Raw genomic sequence first — 15599 nt, forward strand, 5'->3', positions numbered from 1 at the left:
ACCTGCGAATCCAGGAAAGTAGTGGAAGGGGTAAGAGAATGCTGGGCACCTGGAAATGTTGTGGAAGGGCTAGCACCCTTTTTAATTAAGGAATGTACTGCTTTAAAAACATGAGAAAACCACAAACACTGATGTCATCATGTACTCGATCAGATGCATAACATGCAGGCAGAGCATGTAATTCTACAGCCCGCAGATTAAGCATCAGGAATCATGTTATTTAAAGGGATATTTCCCTTGCATGGCTCCCTAAGTCCTATAGAAGTGTACAGTAATCTTTGCATTCATTGTGGTGGCCAGCATCGCTACTAATCCCCTCCACAGAAAACTCAATGATCAGTGCAGGGTAGGGTTGAGCAGTAAACAGGTGTCAACGATATACAGCGGTATTAAGAAAAAGCAATATCGCCGTTTCCAAATAACCGCTGTATTTGGTGACGTCATATGCGTGCTGACCGCTCCTAAATCTGTGTCAGCCCGCCCCTGCATTGTGCATATGCGTACCGTACATATTAGGCTCCTCCTCGCTCCCATATTCTAGCCTCAGACGAGCACAGGAGTGAGGCGCGCAAAGTCAGTCAGCAGTCCGTATCCAAGCCAAGGTGGGGGAAGAGGAGTGAGAGACCCTAACGGCCCAGGTGTCAGAAATAAAGGCTGTACTGTCTGTGTCTTCTGCGGCCGTGGCCCTGCCTGCAAGCTGCACTGCACATGGTGATGGCACTTGATAAACTATAATGTCACCCTGTTTCCCCCATACAGGAGCCACAAGAAGACATTACTGTATGGGGGCCACAAGACATTATTATACCGATGGCGGTGGGGTTACAAATTGTTGTCCCATACACTAGAATGTCACCTTGTGGCCCCCTTACAGTATAGTTCCCAAGTCCAGACAGTATTACGTCTCCTTGCTGCTGCCCCCATACAGTATTACGTCTCCTTGCGGCTGCCCCCATACAGTATTATGTCTCCTTGCGGCTGCCCCCATACAGTATTACGTCTCCTTGCGGCTGCCCCCATACAGTATTATGTCTCCTTGCGGCTGCCCCCATACAGTATTATGTCTCCTTGCGGCTGCCCCCATACAGTATTACGTCTCCTTGCGGCTGCCCCCATACAGTATTACGTCTCCTTGCGGCTGCCCCCATACAGTATTACGTCTCCTTGCGGCTGCCCCCAGCCCCCATACAGTATTACGTCTCCTTGCGTCTGCCCCCATACAGTATTACGTCTCCTTGTGGCCACAAGTGGTTTTTTTTATTCTAAATGGGTATTTATCGCGATATATATCGTTATTGCGATTAACATAGTTATCATGGGAATATTTTTGATATCGCCCAACCCTAGGGGCGTAGACAAGTAGTTTGCACCCTCTCCCAACTGCTGCCTACCAATTACTAGATCCCTCTGTAAAATTAACTACCCAGTGACAGTCTACTAGCATAGACCCCAGATAGACATATAGAGCACCTGAGGATAACACTGAATGTCCTTTGCACATATTTTATGAACCGGAACAGTGAAATTAGACAAATAGTAATGGGAATTTTCCGTATAATTGCTACTTACCTGTAAACAGGAAAAAAATTAAAACCATGATCATTGTGTACCCAAAGTACAAAATGGTGCTGGCAGTTCCTGTGATTTGAAGCTTAGAGAAGAAATAATGAACGGCATAGATGAAGAGGTAAACAGCAGTGAATCCGCTCGTTAGGAAGGACCGCCACCACCAATGATAATCCTGCAAGAAATGGAAAAAAACAGGAGTTCCAGAGACCATTTTCTGTTGTGTCCCTTCAGATGTTTGTTAAAAAAAAACAAAAAAAAACACACATTTAAAAAATCTGCGTATTCCAGATGTACTGTTTAATATTACAAATCAATAAGAAAGGTCAGGAACTGAAACCTCATACATTTACAAAAAAAAAAAAAAAAAAAAAAAAAGGGAGAAAACATTGCAGTAATGAGAACAGTATATTCTTAGCCTAGAAAAACATCACCACATAAGGCCTCATGCACATGACCATATTTTTGGCCTGCATCCGATCTGCATTTTTCGTGGATCAGATGTGGACAGATTCATTTCAGTGTGGCTGCAGAAAATGCAGACAACACAAGGTGTGCTGTCCGCATCCATATGCCCATTTTGTTGCCTCACAGATGGTGTCCGTATAAGTGCTCAGTAAATTAAGAACATAAATCTGGACTTGTGACTAGATCACTCAGTCAGCCAGAAAAGAGCTGTATCTGATGCAAATAGCCATCCAAGGATAACAGAAATAAAAAAATATCATATAAGAAAAATAAATAAATAAATAAATAAATAAAAACACATAAGAAACTAACCTACACTTACAACAAAAGCAATTGCCTAAACGGATTATTAATAAAGCTATATAAATATTATTGGATAACAGATCAAAATAACGTCATTGTGGTCTGTAATACAGTATATGGGCTCTCTACCTCCTCTTTACTATATTGCCCACACTGCTATGGTGGGATGTTTAACCCCTTAAGGACCGAGGACGTACCGGTACGCCCTATTTCCCGAGTCCTTAAGGACCGAGGACGTACCGGTACGTCCTGACTTAAAATCTGCATTCCGGCGCCGCGGGGGTTAATCGGAACGGGACGCCGGCTGAAATCATTCAGCCGGCATCCCGTAACAATGCAGGGGGGGGGGGGGGGGTCATTTGACCCCCCCGTGTCGGCGATCGCAGCAAACCACAGGTCAATTCAGACCTGCGGTTTGCTGCGCTTTTTGCAGTTTCTGATCCCCGCGGTCCCTGACCGCGGGGATCAGAAACTTCAGAGTGCCTAAAATCAATATTGCGCACCCCCCCCTGCACCCCTGCATGATTTGATGGCGGCGGGTGGTGCAGGGGGGGCGTCGCAGGCGGTGGGGGCGTTGCGGCAGGCGGGCGGTGCGGCAGGCGGGATCGCGATCCCCCGCCCGCCTCCCATTGCATAATCGTTGGCGTCTAGTGGGTTATACCAGGGTGCCAGCACATTGCTGGCACCCTGGTATAAACGGCTGACATCGGTGATGCGATGTCAGCCGTTTAACCCTTTCCATGCAGCGGTCCGTACGGACCGCTGTATGGAAAAGGTTAACAGCGCAAGGAGCTCCCTCCCTCTCCGATCGGGGGGCTGCTGTGCCTTTGCAGCCCCCCGATGGGAGAGGGAGAGAGCCCCCAGAGAGCCCCCCGAAGCCCCGTCCTCACCCTTCCCCGTCTGCGAAGTTGTGACAGACGGGGAAGGTTCCCATGGCAACAGGACGCCTGCTCAGGCGTCCTGCTGTCCATGGTGCTGAACAGATCTGTGCTGAAAGCATAGCTCTGTTCAGTGTAAGTAAAATACAGTGCAGAAACCTATATAGGTTCTGTACTGTATTTTACAGACATCAGACCCACTGGATCTTCAAGAACCAAGTGGGTCTGGGTCCAATTTTTTTTAAAAAAGTGAAAAAAGTTAAGATAAAATAAAAAAACAATTATCACTGAATAAAAATAAAAATAAAAAAATACACTACACATATTAGGTATCGCCGCGTCCGTAACGACCTGATCTATAAAACGGTCATGTTACTTTCCCCGCACGGTGAACGCCATAAAAATAAAAAAATAAAAACTATGAGAAAATTGAAATTTTGCCCACCTTACTTCCCAAAAAAGGTAATAAAAGTGATCAAAAAAGTCGCATGTACGCCAAAATAGTACCAATAAAACCGTCATCTCATCCCGCAAAAAATGAGACCCTACTCAAGATAATCGCCCAAAAACTGAAAAAACTATGGCTCTTAGACTATGGAAACACTAAAACATGATTTTTTTTGTTTCAAAAATAAAATAATTGTGTAAAACTTTTATAAATAAAAATAAAGTATACATATTAGGTATCGCCGCGTCCGTATCGACCGGCTCTATAAAATTATCACATGACCTAACCCCTCAGGTGACCACCGTAAAAAAAAAAGAAAAAAAAAAGTGTAAAAAAAGCAATTTTTTGCCATCTTACGTCACAAAAAGTGTAATAGCAAGCGATCAAAAAGTCATATGCACCCCAAAATAGTGCCAATCAAACAGTCATCTCATCCCGCAAAAAATTAGACCCTACTCAAGATAATCGCCCAAAAACTGTAAAAACTATGGCTCTTAGACTATGGAGACACTAAACAATTTTTGGGTTTTAAAAATGAAGTTATTGTATAAAACTTACATAAATAAAAAAAATTGTATACATATTAGGTATCGCCGCGTCCGTGACAACCTGCTCTATAAAATTACCACATGATCTAACCTGTCAGATGAATGTTGTAAATAACAAAAAAAAAAAACGTGCCAAAAAAGCTATTTCTTGTTACCTTGCCGCACAAAAAGTGTAATATAGAGCAACCAAAAATCATATGTACCCTAAACTAGTACCAACAATACTGCCACCCTATTCCGTACTTTCTAAAATGGGGTCACTTTTTTGGAGTTTCTACTCTAGGGGTGCATCAGGGGGGCTTCAAATGGGACATGGTGTCAAAAAAACTGTCCAGCAAAATCTGCCGTCCAAAAACCGTATGGCATTCCTTTCCTTCTGCGCCCTGCCGTGTGCCCGTACAGCAGTTTACGACCACATATGGGGTGTTTCTGTAAACTACAGAATCAGGGCCATAAATAATGAGTTTTGTTTGGCTGTTAACCCTTGCTTTGTAACTGGAAAAAAAATATTAAAATGGAAAATCTGCCAAAAAAGTGAAATTGTATCTCTATTTTCCATTAAATCTTGTGCAACACCTAAAGGGTTGACAAAGTTTGTAAAATCAGTTTTGAATACCTTGAGGGGTGTAGTTTCTTAGATGGGGTCACTTTTTTGGAGTTTCTACTCTAGGGGTGCATCAGGGGGGCTTCAAATGGGACATGGTGTCAAAAAAACTGTCCAGCAAAATCTGGCTTCCAAAAACCATACGGCGCACCTTTCACTCTACGCCCCGCTGTGTGGCCGTACAGTAGTTTACGGACACATATTGGGTGTTTCTGTAAACAGCAGAGTCAGGGCAATAAAGATACAGTATTGTTTGGCTGTTAACCCTTGCTTTGTTAGTGGAAAAAATGGGTTAAAATGGAAAATTAGGCAAAAAAATGAAATTCTCAAATTTCATCCCAATTTGCAAATAACTCTTGTGCAACACCTAAAGGGTTAACGGAGTTTGTAAAATCAGTTTTGAATACCTTGAGGGGTGTAGTTTATAGAATGGGGTCATTTTTGGGCGGTTTCTATTATGTAAGCCTCGCAAAGTGACTTCAGAGCTGTAGTGGTCCCTAAAAATTGGGTTTTTGTAAATTTCTGAAAAATTTCAAGATTTGCTTCTAAACTTCTAAGCCTTGTAACATCCCCAAAAATTAAAATATCATTCCCAAAATAATTCAAACATGAAGTAGACATATGGGGAATGTTAAGTCATCACAATTTTTGGGGGTATTACTATGTATTACATAAGTAGAGAAACTGAAACGTTGAAATTTGCTAATTTTTCCAAATTTTTGGTAAATTAGGTATTTTATTATGCAAAACAATTAATTTTTTTGACTTTATTTTACCAGTGTCATGAAGTACAATATGTGACGAAAAAACAATCTCAGAATGGCCTGGATAAGTCAAAGTGTTTTAAAGTTATCAGCACTTAAAGTGACACTGGTCAGATTTGCAAAAAATGGCCTGGTCCTTAAGGTGAAAATGAGCCCGGTCCTTAAGGGGTTAAGGGGTCACCCTGCAAGTCTGTTACAGCGCATCCACCTTATGTGATCTCTACCACATGCATGTACAGTCTGTCTAGCTCAGGCAACCATACAGTGACTGAATTAAGAATGCATTAGGATAAAACTGATCAGTTTTTTTCCGGTATTGAGCCCCTAGGACGGAACTCAATGCCGGAGAAGTTTAACGCAAGTGTGAAAGTACCCTTAAGTTATTTAACATGTTTCTTCTGTCAGTGCTCCTTGGTGCTAAAACTCAGCCCTTTACAGCACATCCACCGTATGTGCTCTACATAACATTATGCTTTATAACTCCCTGCCTGCCGCCGATCTCTTAAAATACTTAAAATATGCTAATGAGCCTCTAGGTGCTATTAGGGCGTTGCTTCAGCACCTAGAGGCTCGGTCTACGCACCCTTTGGCAAGCCCAGATCCAGTTGATTGACTTTCGAGTTCTCCTCAGTGTCCCATAAATCCTGTGCCTGCGCCGTCCCGTTTAGAATTCGGCGCAGTGAGTGAAGGACGCGCTTCTGCTGCCAACTTCCTCACTGTGCCGAATTCTAAAAGGGACGGCGCAGGAGCAGGATTTATGGGACACTGAGGAGAACTCAAAAGTCAATCAACTAGACCTGGGCGTGCCAAAGGGAGCCTCTAGGTGCTGAAGCAACGCCCTAATAGCACCTACAGGCTCATTAGCATATTTTAAAAGTCTATTTTAAGAGAACAGCGGCAGGCCGGGAGTTACAAAGCATACTGTTATGTACTGCTGACATTAGCACATCGCTAATGTCAGTTACATAACGTTATTTCTCATGACAGAAACCCTTTAAAGGGGTTCTCCACTTTTCCGCTACTGATGAATAATCTTCATGATAGGTCATCAACATCAGATTAGCGGACCCCGGACAATCATCTGTATGAAGAGAACTAAGCGCTTGTACAAGTGCTGTGCTCTCTTCACTGTTTACCTGTTCATCGTCGACATTGCATGGGTGAGCAGCATACAGCTCCTCCATCCCATTCACTTTAATGGTATGGCTGCGTCCGATTTACTTGCCGATCTGATATTTATGACTAGTGTTGAGCAAAGCAAGCTTCGGATGCTTCATCCGAAGTCGCTTTGTTCAAAACTTCGGAATAATACTGTACGGAGATTGGTACTGTATGGAGACTAGTACCTCGGAACCGAAGAAGAGTTCTGTTTCAAGTATTAAAGATGAATCTCCGTACAGTATTATTCCGAAGTTTTGAATGAAGTGACTTTTGGATGAAGCATCCAAAGCTTGCTTTGCTCAACACTACTGATGGATAGCTTCTGTGGAAATCAGTCGGCACATCGGTATAGTGGCGTGGTGCTTGCGCCTACGGGAGGCGTCCCTTGTAACGGCTGCAGTAAAGACTGGCACTGATGGGTTTTCAGCATATGTGTATTGCCACAAAAAATTTATGTGACGCATTTCGGCTCAAGCGTGAGCCTTCCTCAAATAAACATACTCTGAGGAAGGCTCATGCTTGAACTGAAACGCGTCCCATGAATATTACAATGTCTCAAATACAGGTCAGGGGGAAACTAACTCTCCTTAGGGAGAGAGCAGCCTAATCAGTGTGAGGAGACTTAGGGTCCATTCACACGTCCGTTGTTTCTTTCCTGATCTGTTCAGTTTTTTGCGGAACAGATCTGGACCCATTCATTTTCAATGGGTCCTGAAAAAAAAAAAATATATAAATAAAAAAATAAAAAATAAAAATCGGACAGCACAATGTCGGATTTTTTTTCAGGACCCATTGAAAATGAATGGGTCCAGATCTGTTCCGCAAAAAACGGAACAGATCAGGAAAGAAACAACGGACGTGTGAATGGACCCTTATAGGCCATACATGCTCCTCTGGAATTCTGGGAGGGAAGGGATGCAAATGAGTTCTTAACAAGCTCTGCCTTGATTGGAGAGATTGTTAAGAGCTCATTTGCATCCCTTCCCTCCCAGAATTCCAGAGGAGCATGTATGGCCTATAAGTCTCCTCACACTGATTAAGCTGCTCTCTCCCTAAGGAGAGTTAGTTCCTCCCTGACCCAGACACAGGCCTTTCCCCTAGTTAAGCCAGTACTCTCTGCTAGCACTGATGAAGGGCAAACACCCCGAAACAACTATGTGCAGATGAGGTGCTGGCTTATTTAATATCCAAGTCCTGTCTCAAGGCTTATTTTAAGAGCTGAACATTGACTTATAGGATAGCTGCCTTACATCTGGACAAAATCTAACAAAATATTTTTAAATGGGAAGTTAAATAAAAATAAAAGTCAACATTCTGTGAAAATGTAAAATTCTGAAACAGTTACAAGGAAAATATGGCAACACTGACATAACAGGGATATGAAACCCAAAAATAATGGCTTGGTTAAAACTCAGTATATTTAGATGTGTGCAACTAATGGACCCATCCTCCCTGGGACATAACACGAAAGGCTAAATTTGGCTTTTGTCCACATTACAAATAAAAATATACCACAGTTAAAAAAGTGGTATCAGTACCTCTGCGCATAGATGGAAGTAACAAAGCAAGATGGTAGCCTCTGAACAAGTTATCAGGAGTATAATGAAAACCAGAAACAGGAAACCGAACATATAGTACATTTGATGAGACCTACAAAACAAAATACACACTGTGAAAAACACACATAAGTACGTCTAACACAGAACAATCCACGAGGCGCACATTCCTAACATGATGGGAGGCACACAGATCTATATAATGGAGCTATGCTGAATATTGTACTATAAAATACAGCAAATGATACGTGAAACTTCCATCAGACCGCTACGGCAGAGGAACAGACTGCCGGAGTTCATCGTTTCCAGCTGGAGCCCATTGACTATGAAGGGACCCAGCCTGTTCCTATCATTAGTGCTGGGGTTTGGCTGCCCCCCCCCCAAAAAAAACTGCAAGCAGAGTTTTTTTGTCCATCCGAATCCTGGCACTAATTCTGCAAAAAGGCTAGATTCCATTATAGTCAATGGGCTCCGTCGGGGAAAGGTGGTAGTGGTATCCATCGAGGCCAGATACTATGAACTCCAGCAGGTTGTTTCACAACTGGAACATACTATCGGAAGATTTTAATGGAGGTTTGAAAGAAGCTTAAGTAGCGCTGCCTTAGAGGATTACAGCTGCATTTCATACCTCGATTTAACTAGTTGGCACTAAATAGCTGGAGAAAAACAATAATTCACTAGAAGTCAAACGGGCTGCATGAGAGCTCAATCTGATCCTGCTGTGCCCAACTGTGTGGATGAGGGAATGCGAGGCAGAACGATGACTGATCCTAGTATTTTCACAGTTATGCTGTAACACAAATACTATATTAAAGATCAGATATGCATGAATGGCTGTTTACTGTAGATAGGTGGCTATATTGTGCAGTTATGCGGCCACACCGCACACAAGTCCTATAGTTGGGCTTAGGCAAGATTCACATCTGCGGTGAATTTATCTTTTTCTATTGTGGTATAGGAACAGAAAAATGGAATCGAAGGATAAGGCATAGGCCGAGCACCAACACCGCCTAATGTTAGGTCCTTCTGGTTCCCAGTATGGATTCCAGCATTCTGCGGTACATGCAGCTCTTTATTGTTCTTTTTGCTAGAACCCCCAGGGCAGATGTGAGATTTATGGGTGCTAGATGATATAAGATGCAGCTGTAGTCCCTGCTATCAACAGAGTGGGGAACAACATTGGCTATATCAGGGATATAGAGCATTACATGTCACATTCTAATTTGCGGTTAACCAAAATAATAGAATCACTCGCTGGGTAAATAAACTATGTCATCACATCTACCATTCATTATTCATAAAGTATTCACATATTTCAATTAACGGGGGAGGGGGAGAGGGAGAGATTATGTATATGCCATTAGTTTATGATCATTGGAGCTCTGAGCCCCATCGATAATGAGATTGAAGGGGCTAAAGGTCTAAATTCAGTGGTGCCCCCTTGACGTTTGTTTTTTCCTACAACAACTTGCAGAACTGTCCCATTTAGTTAAGTGGAGCTATGCGGTTCCCTGCACAACCAGCAACGATACGGAATCACTCTACAACATGGATGTCAAACTCATGGCCCTCCAGATGTTGCAAAACTACAACTCCCATCATTCCCTGATAGCTGTAGTATGCCCAGGCATGATGGGAGTTGTAGTTTTGCAACAGCTGGAGGGCCACGAGTTTGACATCCCTGCTCTACAAGATGGGTTTACCCCTGTAAATGATTGGCAGCAACAGCTATATTCACTTCTGCCAAAATCCATGGAAAAACATTTTCCACAGATTTTCAGATGTTCAAAAATCTTATTATAATAATAAAAAAATAAAAATAAAAAAAGATGCCGACTGAATTTTTCCCTTTCAATTCAAGTGAAAATACAGAGAGCAGACACTTACCAAATGCTGTTCAGAATGAAAAACAGCTGAATGAAAATGCATCCGAAAGGTAAAATGCCTCCCATGATAATACCTGGGAACGGTTTGGTAAAAAAGGACTGTGTGGGAACCTGACGAGGAATCTGATTTGTGCGAACGGGATGTTCAATTACCTATAAAGACAAGTATGAAAATCAGGCTTTTATACTATAAGCTGTTATATATACCGCTGTCTAAACATGGTCTCAGTACGCGAAAATTAACTGCGATCATACAGATTGGTCACAAGGGTCATAACATGATGGCATATCCCAGCCATGTGTCATTACTTACTTTTATATATATATATATATATATATATATATATATATATATATATATATATATATATATATATATATATATGTTAGTATCTCTCTCTATATCCATCTCAGGATAGATCATCAGTATCTGATCAGTGGGTGTCCAACTCCCAGCATTGCCACTGATCAGCTGTTTGAAGAGGCCACCGCGCTTACATAGGCCAGTGACGTCATGTTAATTGATTACATGGCCTATGTGCTGCTCAGCAATGTACTATACAATGTACAGTGCTAAGCATGGTATGCTGTGAGGAGGCCGCGGCACTCCTCTGAGCGCTGCAGCCCCTTCAAAGCTGATCGGCAGGGACGCCTGAAGCCAGACACTCAATTAGATACTGATGGCCTATCCCGAGGACAGGTGATCACCATTGTACTCCCAGAGAACCCCTTTAACAGAGTTGTAGCATTTTCCTAACAAGTTTGGGTAAAACTACAGTAACTCCAGTTCTGATAAAGCTACATGTCTGTGAAGGTTCTCATTTCTCCAGGTCATGATATATCTGTATAGAATAAATCAAGGCAACTGGACTTACTGTTTTCAAGAAATCTACAGTATGTCCAGTTGCCTTGATTTATTCTTTACAGCTATGATAAAGCTACAGTTACTTCTCAGATCCTCTCCAGAGACAAAATACATAAAGCTCATCACCAAGAGTGAACGGATAGAACTGTAGCTGCCAGTGCAGAAAACGTATCTAGAAGTCTTGCTTCAAAATGTACAAACGTCCTATGTATTTATATAGCTTTTTATGAAGGGTATAAAAAGGGAGAGAGAAGGAAACGACGTGTAAATTAAATGACCTGCAAATGCACTGAGATCTCATCAGCAGAATACTGGCGGAAAATCATCATCACCATTAATCTGTCTATGGAGAAGAAAAACACACACACACAATGCAACAGCACTCTGCAAACTAAATAAAGTACAATAATGCCATAGTTTGTGAAAAAGGAGATTTTTGTATAACTTACCAGTAAAATCTCTTTCTCGCTCTTCATTGGGGGACACAGAGACCCTGGGTATAGCTATGTCCTCTAGGAGGCGTTGACACTAGATAAAGCTGTTAGCTCCTCCCCTGGTAGCTATACCCCCTCCAGCCTGGAGAGAGAGCTTCAGTTTGTGAGAAGCAGTAGGAGAAGCAAGCCAACAAAGAAAAAACACAGAACACCAACCATGGCAAGGACCCAACAGGCTCAAACCATCAACTGCCACAACTGTGACCAAACAACAATACTGGGTGGGTGCTGTGTCCCCCAATGAAGAGCGAGAAAGAGATTTTACTGGTAAGTTATACAAAAATCTCCTTTTCTCGCCCATATTCATTGGGGGACACAGAGACCCTGGGATGTCCAAGAGCAGTCCACAAGGGGGGGGAAAGAAACACAGACCCACGGAGCCATCGCCCCTGCAGGCAACAGAAAACTGCTGCCTGCAAGACCAAGCCTCCAGAGGCGGTGCCCGCCGATGCATAAGCATGCACTAGGCAAAGATTTGTGAATGAGCGGAGGAGGGCAGTAGCCGCCCCGCACAACTGCGGCTGATCCCTGAACCATCCGAGCCCAAGAGCGCTAACCCCTCTGGTGAAAGGAGCCGCAACACTGAAGGGTGGAACCCTGTCCCGGGGACAGAAGTTCAAACCAATGCAGACGTGCAATTGACACCCTGGAGGCCGCCAATGTTATGCGAGGACCCTCCGGAAAGACAAAACCAAGGCGAGCACGTACGCCGGAAGGAACTGGAGGCTGACAAATAAACAGTCAGAGCCCTGACAACGGCCAAACGACCCAACACCTGTTCCTGAGGGTGTGAAGGGGAGGTACGCAGTGATTGAAGGCCAGATTCTACATCGAGATGAAAATCAGAGATCACCGTCGGGAGAAAGGAAGAACGACCCCAGGAAAGCTCCTACCCCTGGCAAAACCAGGACAGGTTCAAGGGGAGAATTCCGGAGTGCTAAAAAGACCAAGGTCTGATCCCAAGGCGGTAAAAGGAGGACGGCATGGAGGAACCGTACGGCTATTCCCAGTAGGAAGGAATTGAGGACCCTGGGTGGGTCAGAGGACGCTGGAAGGCCACACAGTGCCGAACCTACCCAGCTACGGAAGTGGTCCACCAATGTCCCCCCGAGCCGACCGGGTGTGACGGGAGACTGAGAAGCTGCCTGAATGAGGCATGCCCAACCGCAAGCCAGGAATCAACACATTGGATAGTCAAAGGTAGTGACGATATGAGAATCATAGACGGAAGAACTCCGTTAGCGACCGTGTAACGACGGTGTAGCAAAACCGCTTGACGGAAGCAAACAACCAAACCAAGATTAGAGAAAAACTTCTGCCTTAAGGAGGAAGAAGAGAAGGGGAGTCCCGTCCCAGGAACAAAACTCCATCAACAGACGCGACAGCACCCCCGCACATCCTGGCGTGGGGAGTCTCATAGTCTAGCCACGGAATGCGTAGCGAAAAGGCATGACTACATCGGACAGACATGCCGACACCAGTCAAGTATCGAGAGGTAGAGGTACACACCGGTAGCGCGCCCAGGACCAACGGTAGGAGTCACCTGTAGAAGGAGGAATACAGGAACGCCACAGGCCAACAGTCGTTCCGGAACGAGACCGAAAGAAAAAGAAAAAACCACAGAACCAAAAACCCTGCATCACATAGATGAGGGGGAGTAGCAACAGAGGAACCACCAAGGTTTGCGGAATGGCCGTGAACCCCAAGCCAGAGAAGGAAGAACGGAAAGAAAAGGGGGAAGGACGAAGTCCGTTCCCCATCCGAGACTAGCAGTATACAGAAGTAGCCACCGGATGAAGCAGGGATGCCATACCCCGCCAAGGAGGAGCCTATGCAGCGCACGCCACCGAATACGGAGACAGAAGAATCCGTCAACTGACGAAGGAGCCGTACAGGAGGAGCCAGATTACGCAATGGCTACTACAGGACCCCCATACCGTAGAGGAATCCGGTAGAAGCCACGGTACCATACCGCCCCAGGGAAGGAGAGCTAACTTTAAACGCTCCACCCGGGAAGGGCGCTGAACAGGAACAACTGCCCAGCAAGCGTCAGGGTAGAACCCCTACCTGATGGAATGCCCCACTGTAGCGACTGCGAACGCTAGTACCCGCACAGGCTGAATAGGCTGCAAGCTAAACCAGAGTGCCAACCCAAACACTTCCCACAACAGGAATGGTGGAAGAGAGTAAGGAGTCAGTGTAACACTTGGCCCGTCGGCACACAAACCAGATATGTGCAATGGTGTACGCACCACTACTGATGCGGACAACACCGTTCCCGATTGGGACAATGGAAACCCATAGAGATGGGAGCCCCTAGGACACAAGTGGGTTTGGGCAGGAGATATAATCCTGCCCAAAACCAGCTCCAAGGAACACAAGGAGGAATAGCCACGTATGCACTGGCGGAACCCATATAGTACTAGAGTAAGTGTACCGAGCACCGTCAAGTACCAACTGTCGCCACGCCCCCAATGAAATAAGCGCAGGCACCTAGAGCCGTGGCGCCGTTGAATTGCAGAATCCGAAGATGTACAGATACTCCCCCGCTAGTGATCACTAACGAAAGAGGGTAAGGCAAGTAGTAAGAACAATGACGCGCAACACTCCGCCTAAGGAAGGATAGTGCGACAGTCGGACCGTATCCAAACTGGTGCCACAGGCAGACACTCCACCAGAAGGGGGGTTAATATCCACGGTGAAAACTAGTGCATATGGCAATCCTGTACCCTATGGGAGAGCAATTAGCACCCGAGACAGGAGGTAATGGATACAGTACCCCTAGTGACCAGTGAGAATGGAATCGCTCCACCAATGGAAGGAGCAAATGAACACGGCAGGCACAGAACCCAGTGGAGGTACAATTCCACCACCTACAGAAGGTGGAATGCACTGAAAATAGTGTTATTGTACCTAGTCCACCCATGGCAGGGGACAAGTATAAAGGTGAACACCGTATCGTAGTGGTGCAACGATACCGCCTAAGGAAGGGGGTAATGCCCACGACAAGTGCCGCTGGCCACCGTAGACTCAACCTAAGGAGATTGATTCGGATTCACGTCAAGGCCCGAATCAATGATACTCCTCACCCCCCCCTTCGGGCGGACCCACTCCCGTGAGAGAGGGTGCACCCGAGCGTGACCCTGGGAGGAAGAGAGGGGGTGTGGAGATATCGAGGAAAAGACGACCTGCTGTGGTCCGCTTGCGCGCAGGTATATGCATTAGAAAATCGCCCCCAGCAGTCGCGGACTGCGCAGTTGGGGCTCATCAACCAAACTACCTGGGGGTGGATTGGGAACAGAGGTCCCGTATACAAAAAAGGAACCCGCGGAAAATTATCAACCAAACAACCCTAGAGGGTGGATTGGGAATTTCCAGTCTTTTCCCCCCACTGGAATCGCGCAGGTGGGGAATTATCAACCAAACGACCCCATGGGGTGGATTGGGAATTCCAGAGGTTCTCCACAGTATGGCTCAGGTAGAGAATATCGACCAAACGGCACCGGAGGACGGATTGGGATCCCGCAGAGATCCTTAACTGAATTGCGCAGGTGGAGAATTACGGGAATACTTCAGCTGTCCTCCTGTGAGTTGCGAAGGTGGAGAGTTATCAACCAAACGACCCCAGAGGGTGGAATGGGAATTCCAGAGGTTCTCCGCTGTATTGAGCAGGCGGAGAATTATAACCAAACAACCCCGGAGGGTGGATTAGGAATTGTGGAGGCTCTCCGCTATATCGAACAGGTGGATAACTACCAACCAAACGACCCAGGAGGGTGGAATGGGAATTCCAGAGGTTCTCCGCTGTATTGAGCCGGTGGAGAATTATCAACCAAACGACCCCAGAGGGTGAATTGGGAATTGCGGAGGCTCTCCACTGTATTGAACAGGTGGAGAATTATCAACCAAACGACCCCGGAGGGTGGAATGGGAGTTCCAGAGGCTCTCCGCTGTATTGAGCAGGTGGAGAATCATGACCAATGACCCCGGAGGGTGGATTGGTAACTGCAGCGGTCCTGAACTGCATTGCACCGGTGGACAGAAGCAACCAAGCTTCC

The 15599-nt window shown here is 45.2% G+C and overlaps 1 protein-coding gene across 1 annotated transcript in view; it reads right to left on the reverse strand.

Annotated features, from left to right (window-relative positions):
• The window catches only part of LOC122919571 (transmembrane 9 superfamily member 2-like), a 66837-nt gene that overhangs the window by 3925 nt on the left and 47313 nt on the right, over positions 1-15599 (reverse strand). Inside the window, exons 14-16 of the mRNA XM_044268663.1 lie at positions 10184-10335; positions 8279-8390; positions 1570-1741 (exon numbers count right to left, since the gene is read on the reverse strand). Of these exons, the coding sequence (XP_044124598.1) occupies positions 1570-1741; positions 8279-8390; positions 10184-10335 (436 nt within the window). The remainder of the gene's footprint in view (positions 1-1569; positions 1742-8278; positions 8391-10183; positions 10336-15599) is intronic.

This window comes from Bufo gargarizans, chromosome 9, assembly GCF_014858855.1.
Source record: "Bufo gargarizans isolate SCDJY-AF-19 chromosome 9, ASM1485885v1, whole genome shotgun sequence".
Lineage (NCBI taxonomy): Eukaryota > Metazoa > Chordata > Amphibia > Anura > Bufonidae > Bufo > Bufo gargarizans.